This window comes from Cetorhinus maximus, chromosome 9 (genome assembly GCF_964194155.1).
Source record: "Cetorhinus maximus chromosome 9, sCetMax3.hap1.1, whole genome shotgun sequence".
Taxonomy (NCBI): domain Eukaryota; kingdom Metazoa; phylum Chordata; class Chondrichthyes; order Lamniformes; family Cetorhinidae; genus Cetorhinus; species Cetorhinus maximus.
This window is the reverse complement of record NC_135887.1, coordinates 113,749,113-113,772,645: the sequence shown is the minus strand read 5'-3', so window position 1 is coordinate 113,772,645 and position 23,533 is coordinate 113,749,113. Positions and strand designations below refer to the sequence as shown.

Below are 23,533 nucleotides of genomic sequence, written 5' to 3'. Positions count from 1 at the left end.
GACATGTGGGCAAGAGAACAGGGTGGAGTGTTAAAATGGCAAGTGACAGGGAGGTTAGGATCAATCTACCTCCACCTTAAAAATATTCAGTAACCCCGCCTCCACTGCCATCTGAGGCAGAGTTCCAAAGTCGCACAATCCTCTGAGAGAAAAGATTTCCCCTCATTTCTGTTCTATGAGGATGACCCCTAATTTTATAACAGTGCCCCCCAGTTCTGGACTCACCCAAAGGAGGAAACATCCTTTCGACGTCCACCTTGTCTAGACCATTCAGGAACTTATATACTTCAATCAAGTCACCCCTCACTCTCCTAAACTCCAGTGAAAACAAGTCCAGCCTGTCCAACATTTCCTCCTAAGACAACCCATTCATTCCAGGTATCAACCTCCTCTGAACCGCCTCCAAGACATTTGCATCCTTACTTAAATAAGGAGACCAAAACTGCACATAGTATTCGAGATGTTGTCTCACCGATGCCCTTTATAACTTTGTTTCACCTTTGCTGTAAGATTCTATCCAAGAGACTCAATTAAGCAAAAGAACATTTCTAGTCTGGAATGGAAATAACGCAAAATAAAAATGATTTAATGATCATAATTGCAAAAATTTGCCATTCAAAATTTTGTGAGATTGCTGTGAGGTTGTTGGGCTGAATGGCCTCTTTTTGTGCTGTTATGAATCTCTGACCATGACTCTACATGTTTCACAGCCTTTCACTGAATAATAATGGCCTTTGGTTGCAGGCACAATTCCATAAGAAGACAGTTAAACCTTTCCAACCCGGACTTTGACATCCAACAGTACCAAAGGCAAGAAAAGCCAATGGACATTGGACGGATTAAGCCTGAGTTGTATAAACAGAGGTCGGTGGACACTGATGACGGACGGAGGAACAACCGCACATGTGGCAAACTTAACTTTGTGCTGAAGTACGACTGCGACTTGGAACAGCTGATTGTCAAAATCCACAAGGCTGTCAACCTGCCAGCCAAGGACTTTTCAGGAACATCTGACCCTTACGTGAAGATATACTTGCTGCCAGACCGTAAAACCAAACACCAGACTAAAGTCCACCGCAAAACCCTCAACCCTGTCTTTGATGAAGCCTTCCTCTTTTCTGTGCCCTACAATGAGCTGGCCAATCGGAAGCTTCACTTCAGCGTCTACGACTTTGACAGGTTTTCCCGTCACGACGTGATTGGCCAGGTGGCCGTTGACAATTTCCTTGACTTGTCTGAATTTCCCCGAGAGACAATGCTGTGGAGGGATATTCAACATGTCACTTCGGTAAGTATATCCTGACTCCTGAGTTTGCTGTTCATACGCACAAGTACTGATTTATGCTTTTTTTTAAAACAAGGGCTTTTTTATTTATTCATTCAATGGATTTAGGCATCAATGGAGACACCAGTATTCATTGTCCATCCCTAATCCCCAAACACCCTGAATTTTAGTGCGCAAATGGCCATTGGGGGAAATCCGATTTTCCTCCACATTCTCGACATTGCGCCATTTCCCTCAAGCCTTTTATAGGCTGGGAATGCCTAGTGTGCAAGACATGCACCTGCCCCTCACTAACTCCCCCAACCCCGTCTGAGCTCGGGTTCCCCATTTTAAATGGGTCATAAAAATCGAATTTCCTCCCGCATGCCTCATTTTCATCTGGTACTGCAATGTTTAAAAGCATGCCAGGTCTGAGAATTTGTGAAGAAAAGCCTGCTGAGGAGTCAGGAATATTCTGAAAGGCAGGTGTAAAATGTTTCCAGATCCAGACCTTCAAATGCCATTTGAATAGGTGCTGTATTTCTTTTTAATTATTCGTGGGATCGGAGTGTTGCTGGCTAGGCCAGCATTTATTGCCCATCTCTAATTGCCCTCATTCAGAGGGCATTTAAGAGTCAATCACATTGCTGTGGGTCTGGAGTCACATGTAGGCTAGACCAGGTAAGGACAGCAGATTTCCTTCTCTAAAAGACATTAGTGAACCATGTGGATTTTTACGGCAGTTGGCAATGGTTTCATCATCTTCATTAGACTTCTAATTCCAGATTTTAATTGAATTCAAATTTCACCATCTGCTGTGATGGGATTGTGAACCCAGGTCCCCAGACCATTACCCTGGGTCCCTAGAATACTAGTCCAGTGATAACACCACTATGTCACCACCTCCCCCTGTGAAGCAGATGTACTTTAATGCAGTGATTCGTTTTAGGAATCTGTCCTTTAAAGGTAAGTTGACCCACATTACAGTGTCTTTCCAATGGAGTAAGTACCATAATGCAGTGAAAAATGTTACAACATGTTCTGTCAGCCTATGCTATCATTTTTGAACTGTGATTTAAATGTAATAACAGCTCTGGCTGATGAAAAAAAGATTGCTTTTGACAATTGAAAAAATCTAACCACTTGCTCCCGTCCACTGATTGACAGACATGCAGCTTTGAAATTGAAATGAGCACCTTTCTTTCCATCTTAGTGAGTACTCTATTGTTTGCACAGCTGTGGGTATCATGAATACTTGGCTGAACTTTACGTGCTAATGGGGTTCAGCACGGTGGGTGTTTCATTCATGTGAGAATAAATGACAGTTTTAAAAGGTTGTAATAACAGATTGTACCTTTGGTGAGATATCTGGTTTGTTGACAAAAGCTAAAAGGATTACAAGTATTACAAGTCTTTTTCATATAGCAGAATGCAATTTTCTCAGTATCAATGATAGTGTGTTTAATGGAGGCTGTTATTAGCTGTGTCATGGTCTCATGCAATTTGCTGCCACCATATATATTGAGGGTCTCGATGCAAACCTCAAGGAACCTGTCCCTGTACTATCTATGCTAAGTAAGATATTGAGACTGACCAGGGTTCTGGTCAAACACAATTACAGAAAGTTTATTACTAGCAACAACTATATACAGCTCTGCACAGGCCTTGATCTAGCCTGGGTCCTAACAGTGACATAGGTTGATTACTTGGCTATATGCCTGACTCATAAGGTATACATAAAGTCTTACTGATACAGATCTACAGTCAGTAGTGAATATCTGCAGTAGAGGTCGCAGGCAATAGTGAACATCTAACATGGAGGCTGTACCTTTTATCCTCCAGGCTTATACATGGTGATGGCATACTGATGTCACTATGCAGCTTCTTAAAGGTACATGTCATTGTTTGCATTGGCATGCACACAATGCCACAACAAGATGGTGAGAGCATTATCTTTTTCCCAAATACTGCATGGAATCTGAGGGCTGTACATGGTGGTTACTGGGTGAGTGGCTATGGAGGATACATGGGGGTGCAAGGAGGGGGCATGGGGTGATAGGGGTGTGGGTGTGAGGGTTAGGGGACCTTTAAACAATTAGAGGCAATGCTGCTGTCACCAAGACCCGAAGTGAGCCTTCTCACCAGCCCACCTCTGCACCCGCACTCCTGCTGCACTGGTTCCCGGTTTAACAAACTGAACTGCAAACCCAAACCCTGCGGAAAAAAACAAAAGTCGCATATCAGTCAGGATGGAAGTCTGTGAGCTGCAAAATGCCTGACTTGCAAAAGTGTTCCCAAGAGGAAAATATAATCCCTAAACTGAGTGATCTGCTAGGCCATTTCAGAGGGCAGCTAAGAGTCAAACACATAACTGTGGGTCTGGAATCACATGTAGGTCTGACAAGGGAAGACTGGCAGGTTCCCTTCCCCGAAGGACATGAGTGAACCAGGTGTGTTTTTATGACAATCCAATAGTTTCAGAGTCGCTATCACTGAGATTAGGTTTTTATTCCAGATTCACTCAATTAACTGAATTTAAATTCCCCAAACTGCCGTGGTGAGATTTGAACTCAGGAGTAGAATTTTCCCTGGCCCTGACTCCGTTTAAAATTATGAAAGGTTTTGATAGAGTGGATACAGAGTGAATGATTCCTCTTGTTAGGAAGAGAATAATTAGAGTCCATCGATATAAAAAATCCAATAGGGAATTCAGAGGAAACTTGGGGGGTGGGTGGAATTTTATCAATGCTGCGTCGTTCCTAACAGCAGAACTAGATCTGTGCACGACTTCCTCACTCTTGCTTTTCACTGTTTACCACATGACTACAATTAAAATTTAAAGTGCAGGTGGTGTGCACAGCAGATACACGCAATTCTGTGGCACCGTCAGCTGACAATGCTGCAGCTATGGGGAAGGTCCATAAAAGAACCACCTGGTCAAACGGGAAGGCTTTGCAATATGGCTAGAACTTTTCTGCCCAACTCCAAGAGTGGAGAGAGTGGTGATTCTTGTGGAGAGGCACCTCCAGGAGATCAGCCAGGCACTCCTGGGGTTGCACTCAGACCTGCAAGCCCTCACAGCGGCATTGGCCACAGTTTGCAGAGATCACAGAGCCTATCATCTGACAGATGGGGGTCTGTCTCCCTTTGGCACTGGACCTCAGAGGTATTGAGGTAGCTGCTTCACCACCTGTAAACCCTGGCAGCAGGATATTGATGTCTTCTGCAGCCCCTTCCGCCTTGCACTTCCTGTTGGCCCTGCACCCCTTGTGCCTGCGCCTCTCCTCCCAAAGGTGGCTCCCCTGTAGGCTGAGAAAGGACATTTGATTAGTTACAGTGCAGACAATGTCAACTTGCATGCTGCTCCCCCAGATCATAATGTGTTCATCCTTCCATAATCAAGGGTAAACACATGTTGCTAACTTCAGTCACGGAGCATTCAGCAGTGCCATGGCTTCCGTGGCACACATGGTGACCTGACTGCTCGGCAAACATACCTCCCCGTGGCACCCCAGCCTCACCGCCACCGGTGGACCTGGGGGCATGGCACCTCTCAAGGTCCATGGCCTGCTGCTCGAAAGCCGTATGAATGGCCAACTGGGCCTGCCCTCCGCCAGTCCGCATTTGTTCCAACGCATTGTGTGCAGTCTTTTCCTGAAAAGGAGAGAGGAGCATTGATTAGTCCAGCCTGCACCTGAATTCCCATCGCATCCCTGCCACCCCAGCCAGAGTGGGACATTGCAGGACTCCAGTTCTTCATCACCCCGCAGCTGCTGCACACTCACCCAAACAAGCCAGGGCTGACCCCCACACCCCCACCACTGGCCAAATGCTGCCTCCTTCACGTGTGGCACCGCAAGGTGTCACTTTGCTAAGCAAGGAGGCACAAGCACATGGTGTGCAAATATCAGAATATGGATTGGTGCCCCACCAACTGGAAGCTCCCTTCCCAGTATGTTAGCACCCTGACTTCGACATGCTTTGCAGTTCCAGCACTCTGACTAGGTGCAGACCCTTGACTTTCACCCCCATTCTATACCCTGGGTGTCAGTGTCACACATGCTGCAAATGCAGAACACATCCTAGCTCAACCCTCTCAAGGTGAACTGGGCATGGGCAATCTCTGCTGGCACACGCAGTGAGGCATACATGCCATGAGGGATTCAATAACGTTACTGTACTCAGAGTTGGTGAGGGTGTGGGGGAGGTGGGTGGTTTGGGGTAAAGGGTGACTGTTGCATTAAGTGATTTGAGGCAACATGGCACTCACCTTTCCTGAGCGCAAGAGATCATTGAATCTTTTGCGGCGCTGGAACAATGTGCGCCGCACCACATCATGGGAGCTGACACTCTCGGCCACCTCCTCCCACGCACATTTGGTCAGGTGGCCTCTGCCTCCCGTCCCTCAGAAGAAGGACCTCCTGCCGCACTGCCACCTCCTCCAGGAGGGCAGCTAGGCACTCATCTGAAAAACGAGGGGCACACTGTCCCGCTGGCCTACCCTCCGGCCTGGCCTGCCCCGATGGCCTACCCTCCGGCCTGGCCTGCCCCGATGGCCTACCCTCCAGACTTGCGTCACCAACATTTCCCCTCTGCAGAGCCCTTCACCCAGCCATTGTGAGCAGCCTTTCCAAGCCTGCCAGGCCTTCCTTTATACAGGCCACCGGGTCACCATTGGACCCGAGCTAAGCGTGCCCGCCGCCGCCCACCCACTCCCACTATGCACGGGAGTCATGAAGTACGCTGGGCGAGCCCAATTGGCCCGTCCAAGTAAAGTGACAGCATAGACCCAATCACAGGCGGCGATCAGGTCCGCGCCCGCCCGGACACGCTCCCGACCGGCCCACCCGACATGGGGTACGTTCTCCCCTATTACATTGGTTTCATTTTATTCATGTGTGCAACACTGTTATTTCTTGAGTCTACTTAATCAGAGGGCTAGATGTACTGGCATGCCTCATGGTTGGCATGCATTGATGGTTACAGGGGACTTAGGAACATTGCGTTTATTGTGAAAGAAACAACTTGTGTTTTTTAGTTCACTCTTTATCGAATGTTCATGTTAGTGTCCAGTGTTGTACCCACCACTCTGAAAGACATGGCTGAACTTGTAGGCTCAGCTGTCCCTCCCTTTCCTGCATTATAAATGACATTGTCTGAGATCACTTTCAGTGGGGATAACTTGAAATGTTGTAAGTGAATTCAAAGCCCTGTAAGGACTCTGCCAGCCAACACCCTGAGATGGACCCACATTTGGACAGTACTGTCTCTGCCCTTTAGGCCCCTCATTTTATTACCTTGGCTGACTGTCCCCAACAACACTCCTTCCCCCACCCAATGACCAGCACACTCAGGACACCAGGCTCTTCCCACTTCACTTCTCCATAGCCCTGACCCCACCCTCTGTCCTCCCTTGGATCCCTCTTCCACTTCTCCATGCACACGAACCCCAACCTTTCAACCCCCACACTCGCCTCACTGGTCTCGGGCCTCCATTCTCCAGCTTCCCTCCCTTGTGCTACAGAGTTCAACAAGTAAGATCACTGATCTGAGGCACAACTGCACAAAGCTGACTGGTGCATGCCACCTTTAAACGAACAGGAATCAGTTGCCGTGAAATTACCATGCTCCACTGACTTTAACTTGAAGGCAGGGTGTAATTAAAGAAAGGTTTTACATTAATGAGTATTCATGGCATGCAAACATATTACAAATGGGAACTCATCAGAGAACGGCATGATCCCGACATGCCTCAAACACATGACTAACTTAATCTCTGCATCTCAAACCCGTTATAGGAAATCAAAGTTATGCCACCCACCTATTTTAATAACCCCAAACACCACATTTCTCACTCTTGCTGGCTCCGTAAAATCCACTTCCCCGCAGCTCCCCCCCTTCATCCAAAGAGTGGAGAGAATGTGAACTCACTGCCACAGGGAGTGGTTGAAGTGAATAATATAGATCTATTTAAGGGTAAGCTAGACAAGCATATGAAAAAGGGAATAGAGGGTGCAATGTTATATTCGGATGAAAAAAGATTGGAGGAAGCTCAAGTGGAGCATCAACACTGGTACGGACTGGTTTGGCTGAATGGCTTGTTCCTATGTCGTATATCCAATGTAATCCTTTCTACTCTGTTGTTGCAGATATCTAGTTTATGGTTCATATGTTTTAGACAATAATTCTTAATTTTAGGAATTAAAGTTTCACTGTAGAAAATGGGATAAATGCAATTAAAGCAAGCTTGGAGCCTAATACACCTGAAAGATTGGGACCATGTTGCCTTAAGAGGCTAACAGCTAGAAAGATAAATTAATTAAAATGCGGGGCTTTAGAGATTGCCAGAATACCTCAAGAAATGGTAGTTGTAAAGGTGGCCCATGATTGGCTAATTAAGTCAAAATAGAAGAGATAGAGCTATAAAGCAGCAGTTGGGCTTACTTAGCTAAAGAGTTAGAGATGTGATGTTTGCACTCCTTGTCGTTTTGGGAAGTTGAACCAAATTACTTTAAAAGCATTTGAACGGTTGGATAATCTATTTACTTCAACAACTCAAGGAAGAAATTGTGAATGAGGAATAATTAGCCAAAGGTCATTTTGAGGACATCCAAGAGCAAACTAGGTCATTATGGAGATGGGAGGAGCTTAGGGAAGTTATCTGGTTTCAACTTATCTGGGTATTTTTGCTGAGAGAGTTAGTTGCAGTTTGGACCTCATGTGGCTTGCAGCTCACTGAGAGAAGGTAGCCAAAGTAGATGACAGTTAGATGCACCGTAAATAGAGTAAAAAATCTAACTTCATCATTGTCTGTCTGGAATGCGGATGAGGCTTAATCGCTGTTGAATCTTGTGAAGGAACAGAAGCTTGAAGATTCCCTAGTTTGAAGTTAGTGGGAGAATTTATAATAGGTATTTTATTGCAAAAGAAAAAATCAATTGAATTAACTTGGAAGTATTGAAAAGTAACCAGAACAAGATCAAGAGATGGTAAATAAAAGTTTTACATCCAAGAATATTTGGAGCTGAGGAGAATTCTCCAGAAAACTGTGGCATACTCATGGATGGTCCCTGAAGAAGTAAATAACTTTAACATTGATGTGTCGTATCAGAGAATTCATGGGGAAAGTAAGAAGTAAACCTGAGAGCCAAACATACATAGTTATGAACCATATTGTTAAGTTAATAGTGTTTACTTTATTAAATTATTTTATGTAGAACAAAGTTTGTGTTTTTGTTTAAAAAAAGGGAAATCTTGTTGCATAGTTTTATTGGTTGAAACAAGGTGGTTGGATTTCTCTTTAAATATTAATGGTCCCTAACAGGATCATAACATTGTCTTATGATTTTGAACATCTCTATCAAATCTCCTCTCAAACTTCTCCTCACAAAAGGATGACAGCCACAACTTCTCCAATGCCCCATCTATGCCACCTCATGCCCCCACCTACCTGCTATGTTCCCTCATGCCTCCCCATGCCAGTCTCTGCCCTTCCATCCAACTCCTATTCTGTCTCATGGCCCCTATGCTACACTCTGGCATTTCTATGCCCATTGACCCACTATACACTTTCTACAACCAATGAACGCCAGAGTGTAAAATGGGGTGTTTAAAAAAAAGCTTTGAAAAATGTAATCTATTGATCACTTCCTGTGAAAGAAAGCCTGGACAGCAAGCTAATAAAAGTGTCAATCATCCAGGTTCTTTGAAACTTCAGAAACCACAAACACTTGAAACCACTTGAGTTATGTCAACAAACATGGTGAAATTGACAAAAGAGATCAGAGAGCCTGAGCTGTCAATCAAACAATGTTTGACTAGAGTGCAGATGTTCTGTTATTCTAATAGCTGTCTGGGCTCTTAGCCAAGCATATTCAATGGCTGACTGACACTTTTATTAGCTTGCCACCAGAATATTTTTCATAGGAGAAAGTGAACAATGGATTTTTTCAAGCTTTTTTTTACATGTGTGATGTTGCACTGTGATGTTCATTGGTTGCAGAAAGTGTACAGTGGGTCAATGAGCATGGAATTGCCAGAAAATAACATAAGGTGCATGCGGGGAAATAGAGATTGGGTGGAAGGGCAAAGCCTGGCATATGGGGGCATGATGCGACATGCAGTGGGCGAATGGGCAGAGCCTGGCATAACGGCATGAGGAGAACCTTTTAAACATATCTTTTAAAAGTCCCCTCATGCACACTAGGGTTCACAACATCTCTAAGAGGCTATGAAAAACTTGGCCTGACTCCCTGAAAATTGCAGAGGAGTAGGAAATAACTATCTCCACAATGGAGCCGGCCAGATCGGGAGTGACGTATGTGGGCTTGGAATGGAAAACAGCTCACACCCTTTAAAGGCACTCCCAAAAAACGCACAGCCCGGGAATGAGGTCAGCAATCCCAGAATGAGGACCTGCCAGCCATTTTTAAAGGGCTCCCCAGTCAATCCGACTCAATGAAAATCCAGGCCAAAACTTCACTTGAGGCCAAACCATTGGAAGAGGACCTTAGTTTTCTGGGTTATTAATGAAAGGCCCATTTTCTCAAATGCTTCACAGGAGGAGTTGTCAATGACTTGGAGCTCAGTTTCTGAGTGAGCGCACACACAAGTGTCATCTGAATACTGAAACTTTATGACTGAGGTTGGAATGGTTTTGTTTTTGGATTGAAGGCGGCATAGGTTAAACAGTTTCCTTTCTGTCCTGTAGAATATCTCTACATCTAGGGGTAATTTGCCGGGGGTGAATTTCAGTATTGCAGCGAGGAAAATGAAAAAGAGGGTTGGTGCAATGACACAGCCTTGTTTGACCCCAGTTTTCACTGAGATAGGGTTTGTGGTGGTTTCGTTGGTGAGGATCATGGTTTACATCTCATTGTGGAAGATGGTGACACATTTCTGACAGCAGCCAAATTGTCAATAGATAAGTGGCAGAATAGATTGATAGCTGGCTTCAAGACAGAAAGCAGAGACTGGGAGCAAAGGGTAATTATTCAGAGAGAAAGAAATTGGGAAGTGTTGTCCCACAAGGATCGCTACTGTTCACAATTTACATTAATGATTTGGGCACTCAAATCAAAGGCACAATTTCTAAATTTATGGATGAGACTAAATTGTGGAGTGGATACTGAATAAATATGGAGGAGGACTGCAACATTAATAAACCTGTAAAATGGGCAAATAGTTGGCAAATTAAGTTCAACATGGATAAATGTGAGGTAGCACATTTTGATAGGAAGAATAAGGAGGTCACTTATTACTTGGAAGTTGTGAGCCTAGGTGGGGTAGAGGAACAAAGGGATTTCAGAGTACAAATACACCAATCACTAAAAGTTGCACCACAGGTTAGCAAGGCCATAAAAAAAAGCTAATCAAGAAGTCGGTTTTATTTCTAGAGGAATAGAATTGAAAAGTAGAGAAGCTATGGTCACTTATCCAGAGACTGTGCCCCCATGCTTAGATTCCCTGATCAGCGGAAGTAATCTCTCAGCACCCACCCTATCAAGCCCCTTTAGAATCTTGCACCTTTCAATGAGATTGCCTCTCATTCTAAACTCCAGAGAAAACAGACCCAATTTGCTCAGCCTCTCATCACAGGACACTGCCCTTATCCCAGGGTCTAACTTAGTGAGCCTTCACTGTACAGCCTCCAATGCAAGTAAATCTTTGGTTAAATGTGGAGACGAAAACTGCACGCAGTACTCCAGATGTTCCACTCAGAAACCCGTCCAGGTCCCTGTTGGAAGCAATGTAGAGAGTCAGCACTCTTAACAACAGCTGGCCAGTAGCACGTCTTTAAATAAGAAGGAAGGCGAAGTGGATTCAAACCCATTTATGTTATCTTCGTTGAAAGAAAGGCATTACAAGAACAAACAAATCTAATTAAATTCTGCTATTTAAATAGATGAAGAAAGGGCTATTTCTGAATGGGTTTTATTTTTGGCAATCACCATGTTTCCCTGTTTGGCTTGCCTCACCATTTCATTTTAAATAAAATTATTGCCTCTTAACTGCCCTACATTCCAGTGGCTCAAGAATAAGACCCGTGCCACCTTCCTTAAGGCAACTGGCAGGGCAACAAGGCAATAAGTGCCAACCTCAGCAGCAGCAACCACAACTCGAGAATGGATGAAAGAAAAATCTAGAATCTAACCAGTGTGCCCATTCTGATGCTTACCATATCAGGCACACTCACTCTACATTCTTCCAGAGAAGTGCTAACCTGTTTAAAAATAAACAGCACTTAAAAATAGCACCTTCAGCTTTTTGCCTGTTAACTTCATGTCAGATGTTCAGACTTTGCAGCTGTCAGCATTGAAACATGTGAAACTGGCACTAAGATCCCATCAGTATAGGCCTGACCCACTTTTCAGACTCTTACTTATCCCCTGGTTATATGTAGCTAAATTGCTGGCTCTCATCCACTGTCCGTGAGAAGATTCTTCGGTGCTTGTCAACTTGCTGTTGCAGAAGATCGCTGCCTTAAAAAAATAAAAACACAAAACTTTAAGTCTGGGCTGTCATGGAAATGATGCATTTACTGTAAACTGCCTGAGCCTTGTGATTTTATACCATAAGTGTATAAACCATGCAAAACCATCAGCCATTTAACTTATACACTTATAACGCAGACCAATTTCCATCCTGAGATGCTGTAGCTAAAATGAGTGTCATTTTATGAGTGTTTGGGTTGGCAGTTCTGTCACTTCTTGAGGAGAAGATGTTGGGTTGAAACCCTGCACTAGAACTTGAGCACATAATGTAGACTGACTCCACACTCACAGGACTGAGGGAATACTGCATTGTCAGGGGTGCTGGCCTTGGCAGAGGCAGTTAAGTCGATGCTATCTCCCTTTCACAGTGGTTCAGTAGATGCAGAAAACCCAGTCAAAAGAATTTGACATTTTCCTATATAACAACAATGGTGACTTCACTTTAAAAGTAACTCATTGATTGTGGCAATGATTACTGAAACCAGCAGTGTTCAGCTCTAAATAGACAGATCTAACTCTGATAATGTCATAAGGCGTGGTTCAGGCTGACACTCCCAATGCAGCAAGGAGGGAGTGCTGCACTGTCAGAGGTGCCATTTTATCAGATGGGTCTTTAACCCATCTCAGGTGAACGTAAAAGATCCCATGACACTATTTTGAAGAGGAGCAGGGGAGTTCTCCCCTGTGTCCTGGGCCTCAATAATTATTCTTCAATCAACATCAATAAAACAGATAATCTGTTCATTTATCTAAAACTGCATTTTCTTCATTACAACATGGATTACTCTTCAAAAAACGAACTATTTCATTTGCTGTAAAGTGCTTTGCAATGTCCTTAGGCCAAGAAAGGTGCTATATAGGGCAGAATTTTCTGGCTGCCGGGGGTGGGTGGGGGGTGGGGTGGGGGGTGCAGGAGTGGGCACGGGCAGGAGCGGACCCGATCACCGATCGCCACCCACGATCGGGTCCACGCCGCCATTTTATGCGGGCAGACCAACTAAGGCCTGCCCAGCATGAATCGCGGCTCCTGAGGACAGCGGGAGTGGGCGGGTGGCGGGACTGAAATAACCAATGGGTCCAATGGCGACCTGGCGGCCTATTTAAAAAAGCTGCTGCAGCCTTTCAAAGGTTGTGAATCATGGTCAGTGGAAGGGCTCCCCAGAGCGCTGCTGGTGAGCAGGCCAGGCAGGAGGGTAGGGCAGGGGGGCATTGTGCCCTCGTTTTCTGATGATTGCTTTGCTGCCCTCCTCGAGGAGGTGGCAGCATAGCAGGAGGTCCTCGTACCCCAGGATGGGAGGAGGCGGCCCCCCCACATGACCAAACGTGCCTGGGAGGAGGTGGCAAAGGTGGCGAGCTCCTGTGACGTGGTGCGGTGCACCTGGATCCAGTGCTGCAAGCGCTTCAGTGACATGTTGTGCTCAGGAAGGGTGAGTACCATGTTGGCATTGGTCACTTAATCCAGCAGGTAGGCTTTCCCTCCTGGCATCCCCCCCCTCAAAGTCTGAGTGTAGTGACTGCATTGAGTCATTGACAGCATGTGTCCCTCACTGGGTGGGCCAGCAGATATTGCCCATGCCGAGGTCAGCCTGAGAGGGTGGTGAAGAGATGGGTTCTCTACCTGCAGTACGTGGTACACTGAGACCCACATTACTGTTTTGGACTGGTTTTACTCTACTGGAGGAGCTGCACCTAGGTGCAGTGCTGGAACTCCAGGACATGTCCAAGTCAGGGTGATGACATGCTGGGGCGGGGGGGAGCTTCAAGTGGCGTGGCACCAATTGATCTGCTGTCCTCTGCGCTCCACGTGCTTGCGCCTCCTTGCTATGGGAGGTTAGACCGTGTGGTGCCTAATGTGATGTAGGCAACATTTGGCCAAGGGGGAGGGGGGTGGGGACAGGCCTAGCTTCTTTGTGTGAGCGTTCGGCAGCAGCGGGGTGAGGAGACACTGGAGCCCTGCAATGTCCCACTCTGGTTGGGGTGGGCCGGCCGTGAAGAGAGTCCAGGTACAAGTAGCACTAATCAATGCTCTTCTCTCCTTTTCAGCAGAAGAATGCACATAATGCTACCGAGCGGGTGAGGACTGGTGGAGGGCCAGCCCAGTTGGCAATTCTCAGCCGCTTCGAGCAGGAGGCTTTAGATTTGGAGAGGTGCCTTGTGCCCAGGTCCACCGGTGTCAGTGAGGCTGGGGTGCCACGGGCAGGTATGTTTGCCCAGCAGTGAGGTCACCATTGTTCTCCCAACAGCCATGGCAGTGCTGAATGTTCAGTGATTGAAGTTTGCAACATGGCTTGACGATTGCTTGTGGAAGGATGAGCGCATAATGATCCGGGGGACAGGGATGCACATTGACATTGTCTCCACGTTAACTGATCCAATGCCCTTGTCCTTCCTTTCAGCATCAGTGGAGCAGGGCCGGGAGAAGGAAGCGCAGGGACCCTCTCTCACACCTGAGGGCCCTAAAGTCACAGGCTCACCAGCATCACACCATCTCTGCCAGGCAAGGCACCAGCGGAGACACTAGCACCTCAGTGGGAATTAGAACATTGGCAAGTGTCCTGGGGCACAGCGGTGAGGGCACTTCACAGTCACTGGAGGAGCTGGCAGAGACAGAGTGCCCATGGCACCAGCAGTCAGACTACTGCAGGGGGGCAGGCGTATGCTCAGTCGGTGCCTGATAATGTGCCTCTGGAGTTGTCCACGACGCAGCAGGTGCAGGAAATGCAGCCAGGTGTGCGGGAGCATCTGGTGGAGATACATAAGGCTATGTTTGGCTTGGTTTATGTGATAGAGGGGTCTATGCGGACTATTGCCAAAGCAATGAGCCTCATGGCCAAGCGCCATGCGTCCTCCATGGAGAGATTGGCGATTCTCGTGGAGAGGCTCCTTTGGGACTCCAATCAGGGCTTCCTGGGGATGCGCTCGGACCAGCAAGCCCTCACATCGGCATTGACCTCAGCTGGTCAGTGCCAATGTGGGAGATGGTCTGGGCACCAAGTTTCCGAGCTCGGTGCCCATCCACCCACGGTGAGCAGGGAGGTCCAAAGCGACTTCACGTTGGCGCAGCAGCTGCCTGTCATCTCTGCGGGCTCCTCTCAGGGCATTCTGGATGAGGGCGGCAGCTCCTCTGCCCCTCTGCCAGTGACCGTTGCATCCAGTGAGGCTGTGATGACTGGGGAGATGCCAACTGTGGAACTGGCAGCTCCCTCCCAGGCGGGGCCAGCACAGGCTCCACGGGCCAGAGGACAACCGCCAAGGTCATCAAGGCCAAAAGGACAGCAGAGTCAGAAGGCTGTCTCAGATGCCACTCCCAGCAATGGGGCAGCACCAAGACGTAGCACCCGAAAACCATAAGGCACTTTAGGCACACCACGGGTTTATCATTGGTAATTTTGTGTTGGCCTGCAATGAGGTGTGATTTTTAACACCTTTGTCATTTTATTTTCTTAAGTTCCTTTGGTTGTAATATTAAATTCAGACATGTCACCATGGCTGAGGGTGCCTCTTTCCTTCTGCAGGTGGATGGTTTCCAAAAATGTTATGAGTGATTAGTGGGGCATTCAGCTTTATTAACAAGGCCCTTAGTTAATGTTCCTATCCAGGCATATTTTATACTTAGGTATCGAGTGTGGAGCCTGCAGCCCAGGCTTGTCCTGGAGGCCCATATGTGGTGTGCTAGTTGGATTAAAGCCTCCCGGGTGTCCCTGCCTCCCTGGAGTATGCCCGGGTCAGCGTCTACTCCATCAGCATTTCCCTGTGCGTGGTCATCCCCGGATTCACTGCTGGACTAATCTTGTGCAGCCACAGCCACTGCTTCGACATCTTCATCATCCACTGCATCCCCCCTTTCCAGCTCAAGATTGTGGAGAGTGCAGCATGCAACCACTATCACCGAGACACGATCTGGGGGGTACTGGAGTGTGCCCCCTGAGTGGTCCAGGCATTGAAAGCACATCTTGAGAAGACCAATGGTTCTCTCCACTACAGCCCTTGTGGAGGCGTGGCTCCTGTTGTAGCGCTGCTCAGCTTCTGTTCTTGGATGGCGGAGAGGCGTCATGAGCCACCTTCTGAGGGCATAGCCCTTGTCACCCAGCAGCCATCCATCCAGCCGGGCTGGAGCACTGAAGAGCCCCGGCACCTGGGAGCATCTGAGGATGTAGGCGTCGTGGGAGCTGCCTGGGTACCTTGCACAGACTTGCAGAATCTGCATCCTGTGATCACACACTATTTGCACGTTCATGGAGTGGAAGCCCTTCCTATTGACGAAGGCACCGGGCTCACCTCCTGGCACCTTGATGGCCACATGTGTACAGTCTATTGCACCCTGGACACGGGGGAAGCCAGCAATGGCTGAGAAGCCTCTGGCTCGCTGTGCCTGACTTGCCTGGTCCCAACGGTAGTGGCTGAAGGTCAATGCCCGTCTGAACAGAGCATCTGTAACCTGCTTGACGCAAGTGTGCACAGCTGATTGGGAGACACCACAAAGATCACCCACCGAGCCCTGGGAAGAGCCAGGGGCATAGAAGTTGAGGGCAGCTGTGACCTTTAGAGCCACTGGCATGGGGTGCCCACCCATACAGTTTGCAGAGATCTCAGGGCCTATCATCTGACAGATGGAGGTGACTGTCTCCCTTGAGAGACGGAGCCTCCTTTGTCACTACACCTTAAACATATTGAGGTAGCTGCTTCGCCGCCTGTATACCCTGGCAGCAGGATAGTGGCGTCTTCTGCGGCCCCTTCTGCCTTGGACTACCTCTTGGCCCTGCGCCCCTTGTGCCTGCGCCTGTCCTCCCAAAGGTGGCTCCCCCGGAGGCTGAATGTTCACTCCTGGCCTCCTCCCCCTTCTAGACCTCCCCTCCTCCTCAGTGGAGGTGCCTCCAGTAGAGAGTTCAGCTCCCATTCCCAGGCTAAGGGAAGGCTTCCTGAAACCTGCAGGCCCAAAAAAGATTCCTCACTGCAGAGTGCTGACCTGAAGGTTGTGAGTCCAGACCAAGCAGCTGGTATGCGTTTTGAAGTATTGCAGATCCCACAGGCAAGTATCAGTAACTTCTGAAAAAACAGTATTTGACAGAGCACACTCATGACCCCAATGAGCCCTCTTATCCTGCCCGTGGATGAGGTTTATACAAATGTGTCCTACCCGCCTGCCCGTTGCGCCCGTGCGCCGACCCGAAGATTGCACGGGTGCCGAAAAATCACCGTCAGTTGGCACCTCAAGGGCCTTAAGTGGCCTGTTAATTAATGGCGGGCGCGCATCGGATATCATCGTGCGCCCGCCCAACAAAATACCGCGATGGCGCGCAGTGACGTCGGGACACTTGCCCGATGTCACCACGCATCATTTTACGCGCAGGCGTGCCCACCCCCGCATGCCAACGGGAAAATTCTGGCCATAAATACAAGTCTGGCTGCCTCGTTGTGACAGTCCTGTTTCAGTTGCAAAATCTGCTGTTCAATATCAATAACAGTGTAGATTAAAGATCTATATTTCGTACAATGCATCCATTCTGAGCATTTCTTTTATTTGCAAAATAGAAAAAACATGTCATTTTAAATCTGAATTAAGCAGCACCCCCCCTTCAATCTTGCTGGCTCTCCCAGGTTCCTGGCTCCCAGGAGTCCTGGGGAATAGAGACAAGTCCAGCTGTGAGCTCATCACACCTGTCTCTGAATAATAATCTTTCTTTTGAAAATGGGGACAGCTTGCCTGAAGGGGCAGCTGCAGCTTTCTGAGATACAGCTGAACAAACACAAGATTGTTTGTCACACCATCAGCTCTGTGTGTATTCATTGTCGTCTCTTGCTGTGGCCTCCTCCAGCTTTACAATCCTCTGAGATCTCTGTTCTACTCCAATTCTGGCCTCTTGTGCATCCCTGAAAGTGACAATGAACCTACCGATCAGATAAATGACCAATAATCTGTTTTGGTGATGCTAGTTGAGGAATAAATATAGGCCAGGATGCCTGGCAGAGAGCTTCCCTGCTCTTCTTTGAAATAATGGCACAAAATCTTTCATATCCATTTTACAGAGCAGTCGGGGCCTCAGTTTAATGTCTCATCAGGAAGACGGTACCTCTAGCACAACACTCCCTAGATTTTGTGCTTAAATCCCTGGAATGGGGATTCAACTCACAAACTTCTGATTCAGAGGCATGAAGACTACCTTCTAAACCATGACTGACACCAGAAACTACCTGATCCTGTTTTACCCAGAGATCTGCTCCGCATTACATCAAATTACATAGAATATATGGCACAGAAACAGGCCACTTAGCCCAACTTCATCCTCCTCCTGTCTTTCCTCATTTAACCCTCTCAGCATATCCTTCTATTCCTTTCTCCTTCATGTTCTTATCTAGCTTCACCTTAAATTCATCTGTCCTATTCCCCTCATGCACTCCCTGTAAATAACAAGTACTCATTCACACCACCCTCTGGGTAAAAAAAGTTTCTCCTGAACCCCTGTTAAAATGAGACCCTCCTGTTAAATAAAAGCAAAAGTTCCAAAGAAGAATCATATTGGACTCAAAACGTTAACTCTGTTTCTCTCTCCACAGATGCTGCCAGACCTGCTGAATTTTTCCAGCATTCTCTGTTTTTATTCCCTCCAGTTAAAATTACTGTGACATCCCACTACCTCTGATGGGCTGGTAAATAACTCACAATTGCTCATTTACAATCAGCTCCAAGTTTAAAAGCAGTATGCAGCAGGATGTCACCGTCAAAGTTCTTAAAGAAAATATTTACACAGGTTTGAGGCATCGTTGTTAGTCAACATTTTCCATGCTAAATTTGATTTTTATTTTAATAAGAGGAGAAAATGAACTTCACTTCTTTGAATTGCACTGAAATGAAAATGTGCAGAGAGTTACATTGAGTCCAGTGCACGGAAACAGGCCATTCGGCCCGACACCTCCATGCTGGTGTTTTTGCTCGACACAAACCTCCTACCCCTTCTGCATCTCACCCTATCAACATATATTATTTTGTTCCTTTCTGTTCCTTTTCCTTAAATGCATCTATACTATTTGCCAAATTATCGCCACTCTCTGGATGAAGAAGTTTCTCCTTAATCCCTTATGGGTTTATTAGAGGCTATCTTACATTTATAGCCACTAGTTTAGTATTAGTCCAATTGGCTGGATGGCTGGTTTGAATCAGATTGGTGTCAACAGTAAGGGGTTTGATAGCCGTTGTGGCTGGGCGAGATTTGGGAGCTGTCTCCTTGCCCTGCCTGTGGTGGAGTCTGTGGCACTGTGGTTGGACCTGCCTTTGGGCAGAGAACTGAAGAAGTTGTTTTGTATTCCCCACAAGTGGAAACATCTTCTTCATGTCTATCCAATCAAACCCTTTCGTAGTTTTAAAAGCCTCATTTCTTAATCTCCTCCTTTCTAAGGAAAAGAGCTCTGGCCTGTTCAATTTTTTCTGAAAGCTGTACCCTCTCATTTCTGATATACCCCTTGTAAATCTTTTTATTCCCTGTCCCCAGTGCTTCTATATGCTTTTTCTGATTTGGAGATGTGAACTATCTACAGCACTCTTAGCCAAGGTTATCAAAATTTGATACCATGAGCATTTAACATCCCTGAATATTTAATAGTGACTAATGGATTTGTTTTCAGTTTGGGCGACAGGCAATAATGTATCAGTGGCCTGGAGTACATTTTTCCCAATTTTCATGTTCAGTAACTTCAATTAATGTTCTAATTATAAACCAGGGGGTGAATTTTATGGCACCCCTACCCCCCCCCACACCGGGCATATTTTTGGAGGGAGGTGGCGGCAAATAAAATGTGACAAGTAGGTAGCCCACCGCCTTCCCGCTCATCCCCACTGGTTCCCTGTAATACGGTGGGTAGGTAAGGCTCCCACTAGGCCGCCCTTCCTTAGGCCTATTGAGGTCCTTAATTGCCTGTTATGACACAGTAGTTTGTAAAGGCTGAGTTATTTAAAATCCCAAAGGGAAACTGTAAACAACTGTCATGACCTATATTTTCAATTGATATGTTTTGAGCTGCAGCTCTAAATTCAGGAATAAGACCACCAGTTCTTGAGAGGTTTTTATATCAAACTAAATGAAACATTTATTAATTTACAACAAATTAAACACATATACATGGCTACAAATTACTACTATCATAACTTTTTAACAAATTTCCAAATTAATCTCCTCTAAGGCGACAATAACTAATAGACTTTCCAGACACCAGGCAAAGCATTTTCACCTTATGAATTCAAAATGAGATTCCTTTCAATTTGGTTCCTTTGCAGACAGTTGTAGGCTTACGGGCTTAGATCTTACATGCCTCTGACCTATACACACAAACTCCTTTCTGTTATACCCTGCATTCCCCTTTGAATGTAAATTCTTATTGTATCACCAGGCCCTTTGAACTCCTTTCACAGTACCAATTTTATTAGTAATATAAACATTGCTTGGTGTCTCCTAGCTAGGTGCAAGATTTCACTCCCACTCTTGAGTGCTCTAATTAAAAATGCAAATTGCCCCCATGTTTATCTAATTATCATTTCAAACCTACTTCTTTCTATGCTTCAAAGCACCCAGACTAGCTGGCTTTAATACAATTAACAAACATACAGACTAAACCTCTATTTAATAAAAAAACAATTTCCAAAAACATTATATATATTAATATCTCTTACTGACACTGCCCAACTAAGTGACAATTAAGAGCATCATTCCGCTTCCACTGCCATAATACACTGGGCAGTGGAAGGCGGGCAGGAGTTAGAAGCCCAGTTTTTCACCATCTGAGGTGAAAAAATGAGAAGAAAGGGAGGGTACCTCTTTCAGGGGGTTTCCTGTGTGCATCTGAGGAAACAACCCCAGCCCAAGATGGTACCAGCCACCCCCCCCACCCCCTCAACTTTGTGCTTATCCCCCAGCCTCCACAACCCAACCACTCACCGCCTTCCTGTACCTCTCTAGTGTGCCTGGTCCCTCCCTGCTCAAAATCTCATCTCACTCCGGTCTCCATGCTGTCTTCTTCATGGGCAGTCCCAGCAGTGCTCACTACTGAGTTCTGGCGCTGATGGGACTGTAAAGGCTGCCGCCAATCTGACTGGCTGGCAGCTCTTGAGGATGGGACTTTCTTCCACTAAGGGGCGCAAGTCCCATGCTGAGCTTGTTAAGGCCGCCTGCAGTGGATGAACGCTGGTGGGCAGCCTTTTTTAAAGTTGGTCGGTTTACGACTAACTTTTCTAATGGGGGAGAAGTGAATAAAATTCCCCCCACCCCTCCCGAATGACGGGTCAAATAGTATATTGCCTGCTCTAAACCATCATCTAAGTTAGCTTCTAGGAGACGAGGCTAAAAGGTTTAGTTTGAAAGGAATCGCAAATCTGTCGCTACTGTCAAAAGCATAAATATAAATGTGAACCAATTATTGACCATCAATGTTGCAGTCTTTATTATTCATTCTGTAATTGTTTTGTTGCATTAACTTTGCAAAAATACATTACGTTTCCCAATGCTGTGATCCATTAGATTATAGATTTGAAAAATGTGCTGTGATGGTTCTCTCCTCTATTGGCTTGAGCTAATAATCATAAAATATATCCTTGATAAGAGGTGCCTACAGGTTATGGTGTTGATGTTTAACTATTTGCTTCATATAAAACTTTGGCTGTGGTACACCCACCTACAGTGGGATCTAGCCTAGGATGGAAATGTAAAAGTACCAATTCCCAAAGTTGCCAGCTATCTCACTCGAGTGGCTGCCGACCAATCGGAGGCTGGCACTTCTGCACATTGGCAGCGGCAGCCAGGTGGCCACTGCTGATGCTGCAGCCAGGCCCAAGGAGTTGGCATTCAGTGATGGACCTGTACATTCAGGTATGTCCGGGATCTCACTGGGTCCAGACTGATAGGCCCTAGCGAGGTGTGTGTGTGTGGGGGGGGGCATGTTGGGCAGGGAGGATTAAGGGCCTCAAGTGGGCTACGGGAAGGTGTCCTACCCTATGCCTCCCCATGCTCATAAAATCATTGCAGAAGCGGACAGCTGGTGACGGAAATGCCGCTGAAGACACGCGCCCTAACTTACGGGTCCACACACCTGTTCAGCTCATTTGCCCCTCACCAAAGGCAAATGGAACATTAGACATGTTGGAGATGTGCAATTATTAAAATGCAAAACTCTACTTTCAGCAACCATTTGATTATAAAAGCCAACCGAAAGTCTCCATTTCACGTACAGTTTTTTTCAGCTGTATCCTTTCGCTAGATATTCTTTTACTATCAGTGCTACTGCGTTGGTTTCAGAGGGACAAGTCAACTAATGGCATAGGAAAAGGGAAACAACATTGGAGTTTGCAGGTGAGAACCCAGATTATGTTGTAGGCTGTCCGTCACAATTCCCCAAACCTCATTTAAAGTCTACCAGTGTCCCCCCTCACCTACCCCCTTCACCTACCCCCATCCAGGATTTCACCAAGAATCAGTCAACAGCCATAAGAACAGTCTCTGACACGAAGGGAAGTGTTTGGAGGGGCAAAGATCATGCAGGGGATCACTGTTCAGGGAGGCATGTCCCAGTGACAGCAGCCTAAGTGTTCCTTGTGTGTCCTGGAGGAGTACTAGAAGAGCAAAACAAGATGCATTTGTTCCATCTTGAGGAACTGATAAATTATTTAGATTCAGGCAGTAATGGAGCTGCTATTCAATCCCATTAGAAGAGCTCGACATAATTTAACTTGAATAGAAATCAATGAACAAGACTTGAAGTTGCTGCTGATAACGATAAATTGTATGAATTTCCTCAGTTCTTACTTCAATGTAGGTGTTAACCTATTTAACATAAGATGGTTGACATTTGCACGAAATTAAAAGAAAGAACAATGCCATATGTACAGAGTGACCTTGACGTTGCCAACTATAATTTCTAATTTTTAGGTCATGCCGGGCTGCTTCTTATTTATGGAATATTGTGATAGCTGGAAAATATCTTGGAATTGCTGCCATTTTTTTTTACCAATGTTAGGAATTTTGCAGGAAACAGAGAGTAGGCATAAAGGGGTCATTTTCTGATTAGCAAGATGTGATAAGTGATGTGCCACATGGATCAGTGCTGGGGCCTCAATTCTTTACAATTTATATAAATGATTTGGATCAAGGGACCAAAGGTATGGTTGCTAAATTTGCTGATGACACAAAGATAGGTAGGAAAGTGAGTTGTGAAGAGGACATAAGGAGGCTACAAAAGGATATAGATAGATTAGGCAGGTGGGAAAAATTTAGAAAATGGTGTATAATATGTGAAGTCCATTTTGACAGGAAGAATAAAAAAGAAGCATATTATCTAAATGGTGAGAGATTGCAGAGCTCTGAGATGCAGAGGGATCTGGGAGTCCTCATGCATGAATAGCAAAAGGTTAGTATGCAGGTGCAGCAAGTAATTAGGAAAACTAATAGAATATCATTTATTGCAAGGGGAATTGAATCCAAGAGGAGGGAGGTTTTGCTTCAGTTATACAGGGCATTGGTGCAACCACCTGTGTACAGTATTTGTCTCCTTATTTAAGGAAAGATGTAAATGCATTGGAAGCAGTTCAGAGAATGTTTCTTAGACTAATACCTGGAATGGGCAGGTTGTCTTATGAGGGAAGGCTGGTATCTACTAGAGTTTAGAAAAGTAAGAGGCAGTTTGATTGAAACATATAAGATTCTAAGGAGACTTGACAGGGTGGATGTGCAAAGGACTTCCGCTCATGGGAGATTCTAGAACAGGGGTCACTGTTTAAAAATAAGAGGTCGCTCAT

At 46.1% G+C, this 23,533-nt stretch overlaps 1 protein-coding gene across 1 annotated transcript in view; it reads left to right on the top strand.

The window, feature by feature from the left end:
- The window catches only part of syt9b (synaptotagmin IXb), a 119,529-nt gene that overhangs the window by 38,682 nt on the left and 57,314 nt on the right, over positions 1-23,533 (top strand). Inside the window, exon 3 of the mRNA XM_078547884.1 lies at positions 745-1,288. Within this exon, the coding sequence (XP_078404010.1) occupies positions 745-1,288 (544 nt within the window). The remainder of the gene's footprint in view (positions 1-744; positions 1,289-23,533) is intronic.